At 34.7% G+C, this 17,438-nt stretch overlaps 1 protein-coding gene across 2 annotated transcripts in view; it reads right to left on the bottom strand.

Moving 5' to 3' along the window:
• Positions 1 to 17,438, bottom strand: part of EFR3A (EFR3 homolog A (S. cerevisiae)) — a 108,559-nt gene that overhangs the window by 53,822 nt on the left and 37,299 nt on the right. Inside the window, exons 2-7 of one of the 2 annotated variants that reach the window (XM_012648154.1) lie at positions 16,017 to 16,093; positions 11,942 to 12,069; positions 10,568 to 10,718; positions 8,655 to 8,776; positions 3,018 to 3,167; positions 1,261 to 1,398 (exon numbers count right to left, since the gene is read on the bottom strand). In XM_012648154.1, coding sequence (XP_012503608.1) covers positions 1,261 to 1,398; positions 3,018 to 3,167; positions 8,655 to 8,776; positions 10,568 to 10,718; positions 11,942 to 12,069; positions 16,017 to 16,093 — 766 coding nt within the window. Of the gene's footprint in view, positions 1 to 1,260; positions 1,399 to 3,017; positions 3,168 to 8,654; positions 8,777 to 10,567; positions 10,719 to 11,941; positions 12,070 to 15,946; positions 16,094 to 17,438 lie in introns of both variants that reach the window. The other variant, XM_012648155.1, reaches the window with a different exon arrangement.

The raw sequence follows: 17,438 nt of genomic DNA, 5'->3' as shown, positions 1-17,438 counted from the left end.
TTTGATATTTAATTAACTAATCATAATAAACAGCTAATATATAATTACATAATATTTAACATTTAATTTAATTAACTAAATAAAGTGCATTAAGTTCTTTGTAGAAAAGAATACAGCCCACTTCAAGTCACTCAACTCAAATATAGTTTATTTGCTAACTTCTTTCCTCCACACTAGCTCTCTGGATTTTTAAGGCCTTATAGAGTATCTCTCAGTTATTAAGAGTATTAAGATAAAAATTGGAATTCTGATGTTAAGTCAGCATGTCTGGACATTAAAAAATAAATCTGCCTTTAGTATATATGACATAATTCTGATTAATTTTAAGTAGCATTTCCATAAGCTCACAGAGTCTCTGAAAAGTAGATCTCAATAATTTTTGGTGGGGGGTGGATTACAAATACCTTTGAAAATCTAATGATTTTCTGATTTTTAATATAATTTTGTGGTTTACAGATTCTGTAACTAAAGCTTGACTTTGAACCCTTAGGCCAAGAACATCTGTCCTAAATAAAGAATTCTGGATGTTACCATTAGAATATTTTATATGTGCTATAAAGCCATCATTACAGTCAGAAGGAGAAAAGGACAAAGTGAATGTTAACAAAAGAAAGACTAGCAAAAGTGTCTAGAAATTACACAGAATATTATATTGTAGTCATATCCGGTGAATAAGTTAGAAACACAAAAGCTTGACAAGGCTTGAGAAAGAAAGTCTATGTAAAGAAACTCAAAGTTCATAAATGCATTTTGTCTGATGAAGAGCATATAAATCCCAATGAGATATTTAATATTCTTGCTCTGATTAGTTACTAGGTAAAAGATGAAATTTACTCTGAGAAGTGAATGTGATCTAAGGCAGTTCAGCCATGGCAAAAAGACAGCCAAGAAACAGAGGACGGAATCGGAGGAACTGATCACAGAAGTTAGTATAAAAATATACATCATACTGGACACTCTGTTTAATATTTCACTGCACATATGCATTTCAAGCCCTGTAAGTTCAAGCTAAATGTTGCGCATGATAATAAGCATATTATTACACTTCATTTTAATTTAAAGGGAAAAAACTAGTTTAATGGTTGAACCAGTGCTCAAATGTATGATGTCTGACTCAATCCATACCACTTCCACAATGCTACACTGCTCCTATCAATAATGCACTCACACAAGTAAAAAAGTATTTATCCTCTGTAAGTAAATTAGCACAGAACTTACATAGCAAAGTCACAAATAAGCAGGAAAACACCAACGACTTACGCAAAAACTGGTCTAACAGCATTATTCATATTTCCAAAAGCAGCTCGACCCAGCAGTTCTCTGAAACAGTTCTCAGCCAGCACAGCAGGATTCTCTTCTTTGTCAGCTGCAGAAGGAGAAGAAGGAGGGCCTATGCGACTAAAAAAGAAAGAGAAATAAAGAAAAACTAATATAAGAATTCTAATATTAGTTCTAAAGAATATACTTTACTTCTCAGAAATGTTAAAATAATATTTTTTATCCCCAAATAACTTTAAAGCTTAATTCTAACTTCATGAATTTACCGCCACCAAAGCTAATCATATAATCTTTCAGAGAACTAAATGCAGCTGTTTCAACTTGTCTCTAACTAATAGAACATCTTTTACATAAGATACCAGCTTGCTATTTGTTCACTTTCATATAACTTCTCTATATTTACAGCAAAATCTTCGTAAGAATGCAATGCCCAGAGACCACCTTTAGGTATCTCCAGTTTAACTACAAGTGGGCAAAAATACAATAAAGTGGAAAACTATGACCCTACCTGTACAAAAGAAATAAATTTTAAAAGCTAATTTGAATATCTGTATACGTTGATATCTTCAGTACACAGTACAAGATGTGTTTTGTTCACATCTTAAAACATTATTTTAGGCTAGTACATTCATGTGAAATTATAATTTAAAAAAGCATATCTGTGGCACTGGGATTACACCATGAGATAATACAATTCCTTAAGACTTGACAACAAACAATCTATTTCCTGTATTTTACTTATGTTGACCCTGGACCGTAAGAGCCATAACTATGGAAAAAAATGGGTTCCCAACTAGCTAGTGACCTTCTGAATAGTAAGTATTTCAGATAGGGAAACTTTCATCTCAGCTACAGTGCCAAGAATAGAAAAAATATAAACAGTGCTAAAATATATCAAGTTTCACACTTTAGGAAAGGTTTCCAAAGCTGGAAGCAGTCACATCTAAGGAATTAAGCATAAATCCTTTCTGTAATTATTGTAAATTTAAATTAACATATAAGTGCTACTATAGAAGTATCAGTTACATCTCATTTCTAGACCACTTTTATTTTGATATTGCACATATAATCATGAAAATTATAAAAAAGAATTAAATCTTATGACCAGAATTAAATCCCTTTCAAATTGGATTCAGATTCCCTCTTCAAACTGCAAGAAACAAAGAGGTCAGGATAATAAACCAAACTGGAGAATCCTGCTTCTGAAGCTTAATCCCACATTATCTCTGTGTATGGCAACAGAAATTGGGGGTAGGTGGTGGGGGGGAATGAATCAGAAATAAAGGGTCTAATCTTTTTGTTGGAAAATAAAATACGGTGAATAGCTATTATTATTATTATTATTATTATTATTTTTTAGTTCTAACTCCCTGTGAAAAAGCATGCTGGATCTCTAAAGAATAAGAGAAATTGAGCTATAATTTTTATTTCTCACACTTGCAACTTTAAATAGTGTTAATTAAAATAGCAATTTGGATGCTCAATAATAAACAGCAAGTAAAGTGCAAACTTATTCTGAAAGAAAATAAAGGCTGAAGTGTATGAATAATAATCTATGGTTTACTAATGTTTCACTATAGACTAACAATTTTTCCAGAAATACATATGTTTTTAAACTCACTTAACTTTACAAAACTACTATTTACACAGTATTAAAGACAAAACTTTTTTACCTTAGCAAGTACACATATAAAAATACAAAAATAACACAGCTTTGACCCTAACATCTTATTCAATACCTGTCAACTTCTTCTATCTTTTGCATGTTAAACAGTAGGGATGGAACGATTTTATCCATATGTTGAGGTTCCCAAATGGTAGCCCGAAGTTCATCATTAACTGTTTTGCGAACCACGCCTTGAATACCCCTGATTCCAGCAATTCGGATTCTATATAAAAAGAAAATAAGCTATTAAAAAGTTTTATTTAAACAAGTCTGTTTGACTAGCTAAGAGAATGGATGTGAAGTAAATACTGTTCTCTTAATAAAATATCTTAAAATAACACACTAGTCTAAGAAATTAAAATCTCAAAACTTTCAGATAGACACAGAGATATGTCCAAAATACGCTTGAGTATCATCTTTTCAAAATCAGCATTTATAGTTTAAAAGGACTGTAAAATATAGAAATGTCTAGTCCATGTATTATTTTTCAACAAAAAAATCAAAAGCACAGGTTTTACTAAGATGATGATGATGATGATAATAGTTATTCAAACCAATATGAACTAGATGCTCTGCATTTTCTGCCTAGAAGTCTCAGAAGCTGAACAGAAACAGGATTTCACTGTTCCCGAACACCCTTCATGTGGCTTCAGACTTCTCTTGCTGTTCCTCCCCTGAGAGCCACTCGCCTCCTTTAAGTTCAACTACATGGAAGACTAAGCTGGTTCTTTTAAAGGTATGGCAAACAAGTTCAAAATGGATAACCTCAGTCATATATATACATGTGTCTATAGACATATATATACATTAGCATATAATAATGTGATCACATGACTTAAAATTTATCAACAAAGTGAGAGAATGCTGCCATCCCAATTCATAGTCCCCAACTTCCTCAAGCTCTTCCTCACTCTTCTTTAAAAAAAAAAAAAAGGAAAAAGAAAAATCTATAGGTTCAAAAATGAGAAGACAAGTAACTAGACAACAGCTTACAAAAGCTGTAGAAGAACAAAGTCTCAAGCAGAGCTAACTCGGTGGCCCATTTGTCTCAAAACATCTTCCTTCTGGCCCAATATGATTGTTACTTCCTTCCTTTTTTTCCAGTATTTGGAATACCAATTAGAGGTTTATTCCGCTCACCTAGCATTGTTTTGCAAAAACTGTAAATAAGTTTAAAGAATAAAAGATATGAGAAGAGAGTGATACTGCTTCACAAACCCATGGGGAAATAATGGAGATATTCAGGAGTGGCAGATGGAGAATGGGAGGTGGCAATAATGACACTGTTAGGTGAGAAAAATGAACTGGAAGACATAAAGATGAAGACTCCCTGTTTCAAAGCTGTGTCTACACATGCTGCTTTCTAAAACATAAGGAGGTCTGGAGAGATTCTTGTGCAGCTATCACAGTGGGCAAGCCTAACATTTCTACAAAAAGCGTCTGCTTTACATACCTGCTGCTACTCCTTGGGTGAAGAGAAGGCCAGGCATGAGGTGGCACAGAACATATGAACAAACATGTTGACACACATATCATGCCTTGTGATACAGTAGTCTAAATGGACTAGCAGCAGATGGTGGTGCCCTCCTTATGGTGAGGTGGTGGGGAGCATGATGGTAGCGACTACCAACAGCTACTATAGCTGTACAGCTAGTATCCAATCCAGACCTAATATCTGGCCTAACCAGCACATTCTAACCATGACCCCTAAAGGAATTTTACAGTTTTCCCATCAGTAAAATAGAACTGTCATATCTATAGAAAAAAATGTTGTAAAGACTTAAATGAGTTAATTCATGTAAAGTGGCTAAACAAATAATTGGCACACAGTAAGCACTCAGTATTAGTTGCTCCTGCTGTTGTTGTTAACCATGATGATGATGATGATGATGATGATGATGATTTCCACCACAGCCAAAGGTTCTTCAGAAAATTAGAGTTACAACTTAAGATTGTGACATATGCATCAGGGAAATGCAAATCAAAACCACAATGAGATATGACTTATCTCCAGTGAGACCGGCCTCTATCAAAAAGTCCCAAACAATAAATGTTGGCGTGGATGCGGAGAGATAGGAACACTCATACACTGTTGGTGGGACTGAAAACTAGTGCAGCCTCTATGGAAAGCAATATGGAGATACCTTAAAGAGATACAAGTAGAATTACCATTTGATCCAGCAATCCCATTACTGGGCATCTACCCAAAAGAACAAAAGACACTCTATAAAAAAGATACCTGCACCCAAATGTTTATAGAAGCACAATTCACAACTGCAAAGATGTGGAAACAACTCAAGTGTCCATCAATACATGAGCGGATTAATAAAATGTGGTATATGTATACCATGGAGTACTATTCAGCTTTAAGAAACAATGGTGATATAGCACCACTTGTATTCTCCTGGATAGAGCTGGAACACATTCTACTAAGTGAAGTATCCCAAGAATGGAAAAACAAGCATCTCATGTACTCACCATCAAATTGGTATTAACAGATCAACACATAAGTGCACATACAAAAATAACATTTATTGGATATCGGGCAGAGGGGAGGGGGGAGGGAGGAGGGGACGGGTACATACATACACAAAGAGTGCGATGTGCACTCTCCGGGGGATGGACACGCTTGAAGCTCGGACTTGGGGGGGGAGGGGGGACAAGGGCAACATACATAACCTAAACATCTGTACCCCCATAATATGTTGAAATAAAAAAAAAAAAAAAGATTGTGATGTATGATTTTACAAGTGGGAACAAGTTCTACACGGCAAACATTTTAAGAAACTGCAAATAGTTACCAGTTCCATCTCCTACTGCCCACATGCCCCTGAGTCTAGTAGCTAGGGTACTGTGAAAAATAAAAGGATTGCTAATAAGTAGCTAAGTTAGAACCTAAAAGTGAATATAAATACACCTGAAGAAAATCGAAGGGGCTTTTATTTAAGGCAAAGCAGGAAAAAAATAGAACCCTTTAAGTATTTTATAGCATTTTAGTTTACTCGTTTGTTTTACAGTGATTCAAATGAAATGGTGGCATTATGGAACTTTAAATAGCATATCGTATTGGGGGCTGGGCGTGGTGGCTCATGCCTGTAATCCAAGGTAGGAGGATCGCTTGCAGCCAGGAGTTCAAGACCAGCCTGAGCAGCACAGAGAGACCCCCATGTCTACAAAACACTGAAAAGTTGGCTGGGCACGATGGCGTATGCCTGTAGTCCCAGCTACTCAAGAGGCTGAGGCAGAAGGATCGCTTTAGGCCAGGAGTTTGAGGTTGCTGTGAACTATGACAACACCACTGCACTGTAGCCTGGGTGACAGAGCAAGATCCTGTCTCATTAAAAAAAAAAAAATCATAAAATATTGGATAAACTTAGAATTATGAAAAAATACTATAATAAGCCTTTTTATTTATATAAAGAAAATTTCAGGCTGGGCATGGTGGCTCATGCCTATAATCCTAGCACTCTGGGAGACCAAGGCGGGTGATTGTTTGAGCTCAGGAGTTCGAGACCAGCCTGAGCAAGAGCGAGACCCCATCTTTACTAAAAAGAGAAAGAAATTAGCTGGACAACTAAAAATATATAGAAAAAATTAGCTGGGCATGGTGGTGTAAGCCTATAGTCCCAGCTACTTGGGAGGCTGAGGCAGTAGGATCGCTTGAGCTGGACAACTAAAAATATACAGAAAAAATTAGCTGCGCAGGGTGGTGCATGCCTGTAGTCCCAGCAACTCGGGAGGCTGAGGCAGTAGGATCGCTTGAGCCCAGGAGTTTGAGGTTACTGTGAGCTAGGCTGATGCCATGGCACTCTAGCCCAGACAACAGAGTGAGACTCTGTCTCAAAAAAAAAAAAAAAGAAAATTCCAAATTTCTTTTTGTAAACATTAATGAAAAACAGGTGGAAATATGTTAAAGACAAGATATTTCACTAGGGGGCGATAAATACCTAAAAATAAGATACCTTATGTTAATTTTGAGTTTCTTAAATGTATCTTTTATAAACATTATGGGTATCAGAAGTATTTGTCACATACATTGGTTTATATGTGAAATTTATCTTAACCATAATTTGAGAAATGTCTATCTAAAGAAAAGCATAGTATTAATATATCCTGGATATTTTCTGGATTTTAAAAGAATGCAAAACTATTAAAAAATCTTGGGAAAAAAATTGCCATTTTCTTTAACTAATCTTTGTATCTTCTTGCCTCATTAACTTATCAGTCTTTGAAGAGAGAGAATAGCTTTTTTTTCCCCCCAGCATATTATGGGGGTACAGATGTTTAGGTTACGTATGTTGCCCTTGCCCCCCCCACCTCCCTAAGTCCGAGTTTCAAATATGTCCATCCAAGAGAACAGTTTTTATAAAACATTTTAAAAATGTTCTTTAGGGAGGGAAAAAAGGATTTTAGTGGTAACTGGACAAATAGGAAATTAACTATTATAAGGTAATTATAGTATCTCTACCTCTAAGGCTTTATATTTCACAATAAAGGAATAATAGCAGGACTCTAAATGGACTATAATATACTGAGGAAAAATTATACCAATAGCATCACAGAAAGAAATCATATCTTATATCTGAAAATAACTATTAATTGCCTCTCAGCTTTCTTTCTCCAAGTTAAAGTAACTTTTACACTTGTTTTCATTTCATGTAAACTTACACTGTAGCTTGCATACTTCAACTAAAAGCTGGTTATATTTCTGCATATTCCTTTATTTATTTTAAAAGAAAAGTAAAAATTATAAAACATGGAAAATCTTGATTATCAACTGCCCATAATAACTGCCTAAATTCAGGTTGATTTCTTGCTTTTTAGGTGTATTATAGTCACAAACGACTTTCTACATTTGCCAAGGTCATTTTGACTTTAATTCTTAATTTCAAAGTTTCTCATTTCTATATAGCTATCAACCTATAGACTGTGTTTACAGATAAAGTATTTAATTCCATATTTTTACAAGGATACATCTAGAAGAAATGTTTAAAAATGCTCAAGACAGTTGTTATGGCAACCTCACACTGACAATGATTAGTCGAATACATTCGTTCATTCATCCAATTTATCTATTTATTCATTTGAAAAGTAATCATTGAGAGCCTACTATGTGCCAGGCACTCTCCAAAGTGCCAGTGACACAGCAGTCCTCGAAGCACAGCCCTCGCCCTCCTGGAATTTCTATTCCAGAGGAGTGAAAAACACAGAGATATGTAAGAAGGTAAAGGATAACTGCAGGTGGGATGGGAGGGCCGATATTTAATAAACGGTGGCCAGGGGAGGACTCGTGTGATAAGGTGACATCTGAACGAAGTGAGGTAACAAGCCATGTGGGCACCTAGGGAACTGTTCTAGGCAGAGAGACTAGTGTGTCCAGAGGACCTGAGGAGATGTGCCTAAAGTGTTCAAGAAACAGCAAGGAGACCCACATGCCCGGATTAGAGTGAAAGCAGAAAGAAAGCAGAAACGACAGAAAGACAGGCTCTGAGACAGGCAGGGGGAACATGAAGCGACATTCTAGGGTCTACTAAAAACTGAATTTTGGTGAGTAAGTAGAGAAGCCACTCTTATTTTGCTATTTCAGTCTATAACTTCTAACAGCAAAGGAAAGTTATATTTCAGCCATATTCTTGTTTCCTTTGGCAATCATTATGTAATATGTACACATGGTATTCACCTATAACTCATAAAGTAAAATAATACATACTCTGTTCGTATTTCTGGATCACTATGACAGGAGTGACACATGGCACTGAATCGAGATACAAAAAAGTCATAACGTCTGTGATAGGATGGTGTATCTTCTTCAATATTTGCAAATTTGACAAACTAAAAAACAAAAATAACAATATAAACAATATATATCACCTTCTTTAAAGTGTGGAACAAACACACTTAACTTTCATTAATTGTTACATTAACAACATACAAATAAGAAGCAAATACAATATCAAATACCAAATAAACACAAAAGAAACTTTTTAATAATAAACTTTTAGGAAACCAGAGAAAAGTAAGGAAAGTAACCTATGCTTTCCCTAAGTCTTAATCCAAGTATTTACATTGCAAAGAACACAAGCTTTGGGGTAAGACAGACCTAGGATTGAATCCCCCTGTTATATACAGCATTACTTCACACTGTGTCTTTGGACAAGTTATTTAGCTGTAATTCATCATGAAGAAAATGGGAACAATATTTCCAGATTGAAGGGATTTTGTGAGAATCATATGACATAATATATGTAAAGTACCTAGCATATACAGTACTATTTCTTTAAAAAAAAACATATTATTAACATATCCACTATTATTTATAACAAATTATATATAATAATTTATTGATACCTAACATTTTTCTTTTTTGAATCAGTGTGTATATATTATGACCAATAGTTTTCTGTATTTTAAACAGTTTACAATATAAAAGAGGCAAAACTTAAAAGTTTTCTAGCACAAAATTTCTGAAACAAAGGAAAACCTAAATAGTATCTATTACTGTCATACTGAGTTGGCATCAGCAGGAAGAGGCAAATGTCAACAAATTAAAATGTACAAAGACCATTAATAAATACAAAAATATTAAATCCATACAGTCATGTTTGACAATATAAGGCACTCAGCACCACCAATAAATTAAAATTAGGTCACCAGGGAATACTAGATAAGTAATGTTGGTGACGATAATATGGCATTTTATTTAACACAATTCACTCGAATCAAAGCAGGTAACTGGGGAATTTGGTCTTTTGTCCAAATGACTCACGAAAGTAATCCTAATGATATTTCTGTATCCAAGTAAAGAAACTTCTGGGAATGTACACTAAAACTCTTCCCCCAGCTATTAAACCATTTCCCCTAGACTTTCCTCACCTAATTGCAAAGGAAATACGAGAAGCCTAGGTAGCTCCTTTGTTTGAAACTAAGCTTGTCACTATCACCTAATTGCATTTAGAAATATCCAATATTTTCTCTCTTAAATAAACAAAATCATATCAAGGATTTTTGAATGAGGATTTTATTTATATACTCTCACTTTTTAAAAAAAAGCACTATATTACCAATAATAACTAACAGTGTTCCAAGAGCTTCGTATGTATTAACTCATGTCATACAACAATCCTATAAAATTGGTACTATTATTATTCTCATTTCACAAATGAAAAACAGAGGCAAGGGGAGGTTAACTTGCTCAAGATAGAAGCTAGAAAGGGGTGCAGGCATAATTCAAACTAGGACAATTGGACTCTGGAATCCACGCTGTGAGCATCTCCTATACTTCCTCTCTCTATATCAGAAAATAATTATCCATAAACAGTATATGTGATATATGATTCTGTCAGTTGTTGATAAAAATCTGAATGGGAACATACAGTATTCACATAGGATTGAATGCCTTAAACACTGCAGCAGACCCCAACCTTTTTGGCACCAGGGACCAAAATGTTTGAAAGACTGAAGATGTACCTTCACAATAAAAATAAATCAAAAAGTGTCAGAGTGAAATAACAGAGATATCAACTGTCAAACTTTAGCACTTAAGTAAATCAGACATTTCATACTTAATAACCTAATAGATATGCTAAATAACTTAAAATTAGTAACAGAATAGTTTTTACTCACAGAATTTGTTCCAAGAACTTGAAGCTTTGGTTCCCCTGATTCCAGCAGCTTTGCCACCATATGAAGAAAACTTTCTACAAATGGCTTGATGCTTTGAGAATGGCAAGCCATAAGAAGTTGGTCCAATGCCTCCATAGCAATTAAAACGTACCTAAGTGTAAAAGAAAAAGAATGTCAAAGCATTCTACTTCTTTTAATTCTCCCAAGTACTTTCCATTGAAATAATTGAAATAAGTATATTTAAGAGCACAGAACAAAGAAAGGCAAATTTAGTGACAGCACTAATGATCTTAGTAGATTATAAAAATAATCCTTATGTTGAAGTATACAAAAACTATACGACACTACTCCATTTTCTCCTTAAAACAACTTTCTCAGAGCTTAACATTACCTTTGTATTTTGCTTTGTAAATATGGACATTTTCTATTTTCCAGATTTTTAACCATATTTATTTGTATTTGATCCAAAATAGTTATTAAAACAATGTGCTTACATCTCCAAAACAACCTACTTATATTTGTAAATATGAGTAGACAAAACGCTATCGGCAACAACAGAATGTGACATGGAAATATCTCATAAATTTTACTTTACAATTCATCAGACTTTAACTCTTATACTAAAAATTAAAATTAAGTTTTTAGGTAACTTTCCATCAATAAATCAACTATAAAACTATCTGTGCCATGAGACTCACTAAAATGTTCTAATTGGAGGTAGAGAAAGCCAATTATCATTTGGGGAATGGAATACTCTAAGAAACTAGTAGCATAAAATGACAATATAAGAAAGTATGTATAATCCAAATTGCAAAGTTACTGCTGTTTAATCTTAGAGAATGGATTAAGATGGTAGACGACCTTTATTTATAGGTAGGAATATAGCTAGCACAGTTCCAAATGCATATACTTCCATCTTCTGAACCTTATTATCTAAGCCTAACATGGTTCTCCCTAATTACTCCTCTAAAAGGTACAACTGAAGCTGTGTGAAAAAAAAATCACTTGGTTAACAAGATCTTTCTGTTTGTTTTCAATTTAGAGACTGATTTTTAAAATACAGTATCGCACTGACAGACTATCAGAGTTAGTTTCCACTGTTTCCCATTAGAGAAGTCTCAAAAATTAATGGATGCTTAAGCTAAAGGTAACTCTGTTAACTAACATGACTCTACTCATAAAACCTGACCACCAGAAAATAAATAAAAGGTGTAGTATCCATACGGGTATTCCATATTTCTCTGTATAATATTATAATGTTTTATCCCCCATATATTCTCTCTGCCTGACTAGATGGCAAAATAATTTATAGGATGATTTGGCTTAGAAAGAATTTCCCAAAGATACACTATTCGCAGCAATTAATTTCCTTACCCAGAACGATGCCTGACAACATCCCTGCTCAACCTTTCTGCCAGGTAAGAACCAATACGATCCAGTTTCTCTGGAGCAGATACTGCATAAAATGTCAATTTCTCCATATCGGCTTTCACAAGGCCATCCTAAAAAGGACAACAAATAAATAGGTTATCCATATGCTTATATTTTTGTATTTTTAAATATTGCCTGCTTCATATTTTCCCTTTTTAGATTGGAAATTATAAATTATAATTTTGTGTAAATTCTATATAAATTATGGCCATATACATAGAACCTTTCTGTATATAACCTCCCTAATGCTAATATTCACCATTATGGATATACAGAACTTCCAAAAACTTAAAAAAAAACCACCCTGTTTAGACAAAGCATTTGAATGTAGCTTCGCAAATAATGAATTAGACTCTAATACCTTCCTTTACAGAGAAATAACTCAATTACCTGCAATATATAGGGAATGGATGTATTTTAATGAAAAGATTTCAAAGAAAAATTTGTTTCAATTAAAAAATTTTAAATGTTATACTATTAAGTGTATTTTATTCCTTTAGATATACAACAATGAACAAATGTTTTAATGATTCAGAATTTGCTGATATCATTACAAAGTTCTGTTGTAATTAAAGAATAAGAAAGTGTTCAGAACTCTACCAATCTATGCTTATTCAATGTATTGAAAAAGCAACAACAGATCCCTGACATGGGATTATAAAACTGTCATTTGTCTCTGTCCTCTAAAAGATGATGTGCAACAGGTCTAATGATTCTCCCCACCCTCATACAATCACTAGTCAATCATCACCCTAAATTTGGCCATATGTAGTCCAAATAACTAAATGCTGCTTAGGAATGTTGGAAGAGATGGAAAGGGAGAAAGAAAAACTATGTTAAGATGGTGGATCTACAACTAAAAATTTTATAAATATGTGTTTTCAACTTCAATTTTCTCTATTTTTCTGTTTCCCTAGTGGAGTCACTCTCTCGTATTTTATACCTATTGTATTTTCCTCAGACTTGCTACTTCACCACCTCTCTTTCCTCTCTGACAGCAAATGAGCTCTTTTCTTTGTCATAGAAGGTAGAAGCCATCAGATTAGAATTTAAGGACAAATAAACCCCTGCTTTCTCAGTGCCCTCTAGGCTCGGAGATCTCAACCAAGGTAACTAAGCCCCATAGGGCAATGTCTGGAGACCTTTTGGGTTGTCATAGCTGGGGGTGGGGCTGGGGGAGGGCACGTAGCGGGTAATGGAATCTAGTAGGCAGAGGCCAGGGATGTTGCTAAACATCCCACAATGCACAGGATAGACCCCATGGTAAAGAATTACATGGACCAAAATGACAACAGAACCTAAGTTGAGAAACCTGCCCTAGCAAAGCCAGCCCAGTTTTCCTGTCTAGGAGGAACTGGTTTGCCTCTGCTCTCGCTGCCTTTTGCACACGGTCCCAGGACCTGCCTCTTTCAAAAGTTAGCCTTTCTCATTCCTGCTTCTTTCTATCAGTTCTTCCACATCACCATTTAAATATAATTATGTTTCATCTACTTTTTTAATCCCTTATGAATTTTATTGAGAAATAATTTACATATAATAAACTGCATCTATCCAAAGTATATAACTTGAAATGTGAGTTTTACCTATCTGTGAAACCACCACTACAAACAAGATACAAGTTGAATATCCCTTATCCGAAATGTATGGGAACATAGGTTTTTTGATTTTGGATTTTTTTGGGTTTTGGAATATTTATAGATACTTAATCAGTTGAAAATGCCTAATCCAACTATGGGCCAGGAGCAAAGTTTGCTCGAGAGTGAGCAAAGAATTGTATTAACTCATTGAGTCCTTGTGAGAAGCTTATGAGATAGGTACTATTTATTATTTCCATTGCACGATGAGAAACTGAGGGACTTGCCCACAATCATATGGCTAGTAACTATCTATAATATACTGTTTTTTCCTCCTGACATGTATATATCTGCATTTTAGTACCTACTGTCTGACCCATTTTGGATACGTCACAAGATTCATTTGTTTTAATAAGTTAAAAATAAGAAATATGGCAAATTGAGTAATAGTTGTTGTATGTATGCCATTTTCATGTAAATCTTTTCTTTCTTTAAATCTTATTTTACAGATTGCTCTTTTAATAAATCTTATCTAAATCCTTAGCAAAAATAAAGATTCTTTCTGTAACCATTCTCTAATTTATCTGTTGTCACTCCCATGATCAAGTGGTTAATGCATCCTCACTATCTACAAATTAAAGTGGGTAAAGCAGATGCCTTGCCTGTCATTCACATTCTTCCATAATCTGGCCTCCACCCTACCTTCAGTAACCATATGTCCCAGATGCCCGAGGAAAATAATGATTTAACTATTCAGTCTATTGACTGATATAACTGAAATTTCAAATCAGACCTCACGGTCAACACTATTACCACCTATTACGCTCTACAGTTAGACTACGTGAACCTTCATTTGAAGTCTAATGGATTAACTTGCTCTAGACCTCAAATGCAGCTCTTGCTTTCCCAAGCTTTTTCTCTTTACCCTCACTTGCAATGAAGAGATTAATTTTTTCTACCTCTCCAGATGGTATACATCCTTCAAAGGTCAGCAAATCTCATTTCCTCTAAGAATGCTTCCCAGACATTGCCAACTCACAGTGATACCTCCCTGCTTTAGAGGTACCTGATTTACTTCACATTATACTTCTTGATTTATGCATTGTGATTTAATATTTAGTATATTTTTGCTCTATGTTAGTCAATGGATGGAAGAGTTCTTAAAGACAAGTACCATACTTAGGGTTTTTAATATACCACAAATTATCCAGGGTATCTGGCAGCCAATAATATTTAAGTGATTAACCTCCTCTATATAGCTGAATGTTTAACACATTAATTGCCATGTGAGTTGTATTTAACTCAGGCTAGTTTTGAGCCCGGGGCCTCATGAAGGAAAACCTGGGCAAAAGCCTGCAGTTAGTTCATGAAAATCTTACTTGTTGACGTTCTTATTGTTACAATCAATATTGACAAATTAATTCTAAAAATGTGGATTAAATGAATAGAAGTCAATAAATTTTGTTTTTCATTAAATTAGAAAGGTCTGTCCTGTTTTTGAAGTTTTTATTCTGTTTTTATAATAAAACACCGTGGCCCCAAGGAAAAATCTTTTTATTCTAGTGTGGCAGTCAATGTGTTATATGGAATTGATTAAAAATGAGATATATCAACATTAAGTTAATATTAAGATAACCAGAAGATTTCTATAGTTGGTTACATTGTAAAATAAAGCAAATTCTGAAATTCAAAACCCATCTAACATTTTTCGTTCGTATCCATTTAACACAAGACTAAAGGAGCCTTACAAAGTTTAAGGCAATGTCACAAAATCACTCAAATTCAGTTGCTTTGAAACTAGTAATCTTCACAAATAATTTTCATAAAAAAAATTAAACAGTATTTAAGTAAAAAAGAAAAAAAACTCTGCCTGGAACAATCTTCCTTTCCCTCTCAAGTCTCTTCTAAAAACTCTGTGCCCAATCTCCATTTACTCTTTGGCTCTTAATTTACATTTCATTCACTCCAGGACTTTCCTCAACCTAAATTAGATATCACTCCTATCCATGCCAGTAGCATCCTGTACTTCACTTCTCTATCAAACATTTTTTTCACACAACATTGTAATTACCAATTTACTTATCTATGTGCTTGGTGAGAGCAGAAAACCATGTCTGTGTTCACACTTGTATCCTGAGCACTTAGTATAAATAATCTGGCACTGGTTCATAAATTTTTAATGAGTGTTACTTAGATTAAGCACTAAAAAAGAACATCAACTGTCCATCATTCCAGATTTGTGCCTAATCTATAAAAGGATTTGGAAACTAGAAAAGCAAGCATGGGATATTTAAAAGCAAAAAAAAGAGAAGTATAAAAATAGTATTCATGGTGAGATGTAAGGGTAAAAGTAGAGAAATGAAATTAGGGAAACCTTAGGGAGGTCAGCAGGGGGGCAGAATGGGTCAGCAAAGAGAAGGATCAGTAGATGTGGATCAAATTACTTTTGGATCTTCAGGGAATATGTTGTCCACCAGGCGTTTATAGCGAGGACGCAAAGCAGAACAGCAGCAACATACTCCTGTTTAAAAAAAAAAAGTATAGAGATCATTAATACTGTAAAGTGACCTAGAAATTCAAGTTTCTGAATATTAGTGGACTATTTAAAATAAAAAGTTCAAACTGCCACAAATAGAAAAAAGCATACAAATTCAATATGTGACTGAGAAAAGAGAAAGTTAAATTTCTTATCCCCCCACAAAGACACGCAGCTTCTAAGAATTTTTGTGTAATACACACCTCCCATCAAATTCATCCTATAAAGCAAAAACATACCCTAAACTCCCTTTACCTCCTTTCTGATCTCATCTCTTATTACTCTTCGTACACTCCCACCCACCTGTCCCAATGGACTCCATGTCAGCCCCAATGGTTTCCCTGCTAATCCCAACAAGCTAGGCACCCTCCTTTGGATCTTTGTTCTCTGTTCTCCTGTCCTGGAACAAGTTCAAAGATCTGTCACACTCACTCTGTCACCTCCTTTAATTCTTCACGTGAACCTCTCTAACCACCCATACCCTGCTCTACTTTCTTTTTCCCATAGTAGTTATCACCGAACATATTAAATAATTTTCCTATTGTACTTATTGGTCCTCATCTGTCTCCTCTCACCAGGACGTAAGCTCAGATGGAGGTGGGAATGACTGTTTTGCTTACTGATGAGTCCCAAGCAATTAGAATAATCTAAAACTACTTCAGATAAATATTATTACTAACAGAAATAAATTAAAATCAAATATGTATTGAATGGTTATCACACAGGAACTGAGCCAGGTACGATACTGCAATGAGGAAAGAAGCTTAGAACCTGAAAAGAAGATTACGGTGAATACTCTGCTAAGCCTAATGCGAGGCCAAATATGGTAAATTCAAATTGTTATCACGGCAAAGACTGGCAATGGGGCTGAAAAATAAGTCCTAATGCTTTGTCAGAATGGGAAATTTTGTTATTTTCAATAAGAGAAGGTTCTTAACAAGCTGATATTTCACTTACACTGACCCTTTCTGATATTATACAGTATACGTTGCTTTTAGTTTAAAGGAGCCTGAAAAATAAACGAGAAATTGGAACACAAACAATATCCAGTTCTCACTTTCAAGAAGCTTAGGTTTACTGGGGGAGACATAAGCAAGCAGCAAAATGCCAAACAGGCTGCACCAGGGTAAAGAGGAGGAGCTTTAGAGTCAGACAGATGTGAGGGGAATCCAAGGTCTTCCACTGTCCAACTGGGTGGCCAGATTATTTGTCTTACTACACCTATGTGTCGTCATCAGTAAAAATAGATGTAATAATGGCTTCGGCATAATTATTGTGAAAAGTAAATAAAATCATATGTAAAGGTCTTAGTAAGAACTCAATAGAATGG

The sequence above is a fragment of the Propithecus coquereli genome, unplaced genomic scaffold (genome assembly GCF_000956105.1).
Source record: "Propithecus coquereli isolate 6110/MARCELLA unplaced genomic scaffold, Pcoq_1.0 Scaffold28, whole genome shotgun sequence".
Lineage (NCBI taxonomy): Eukaryota > Metazoa > Chordata > Mammalia > Primates > Indriidae > Propithecus > Propithecus coquereli.
The sequence above is the reverse complement of the archived record's forward strand: the minus strand, read 5'-3'. Positions and strand labels throughout refer to the sequence as shown.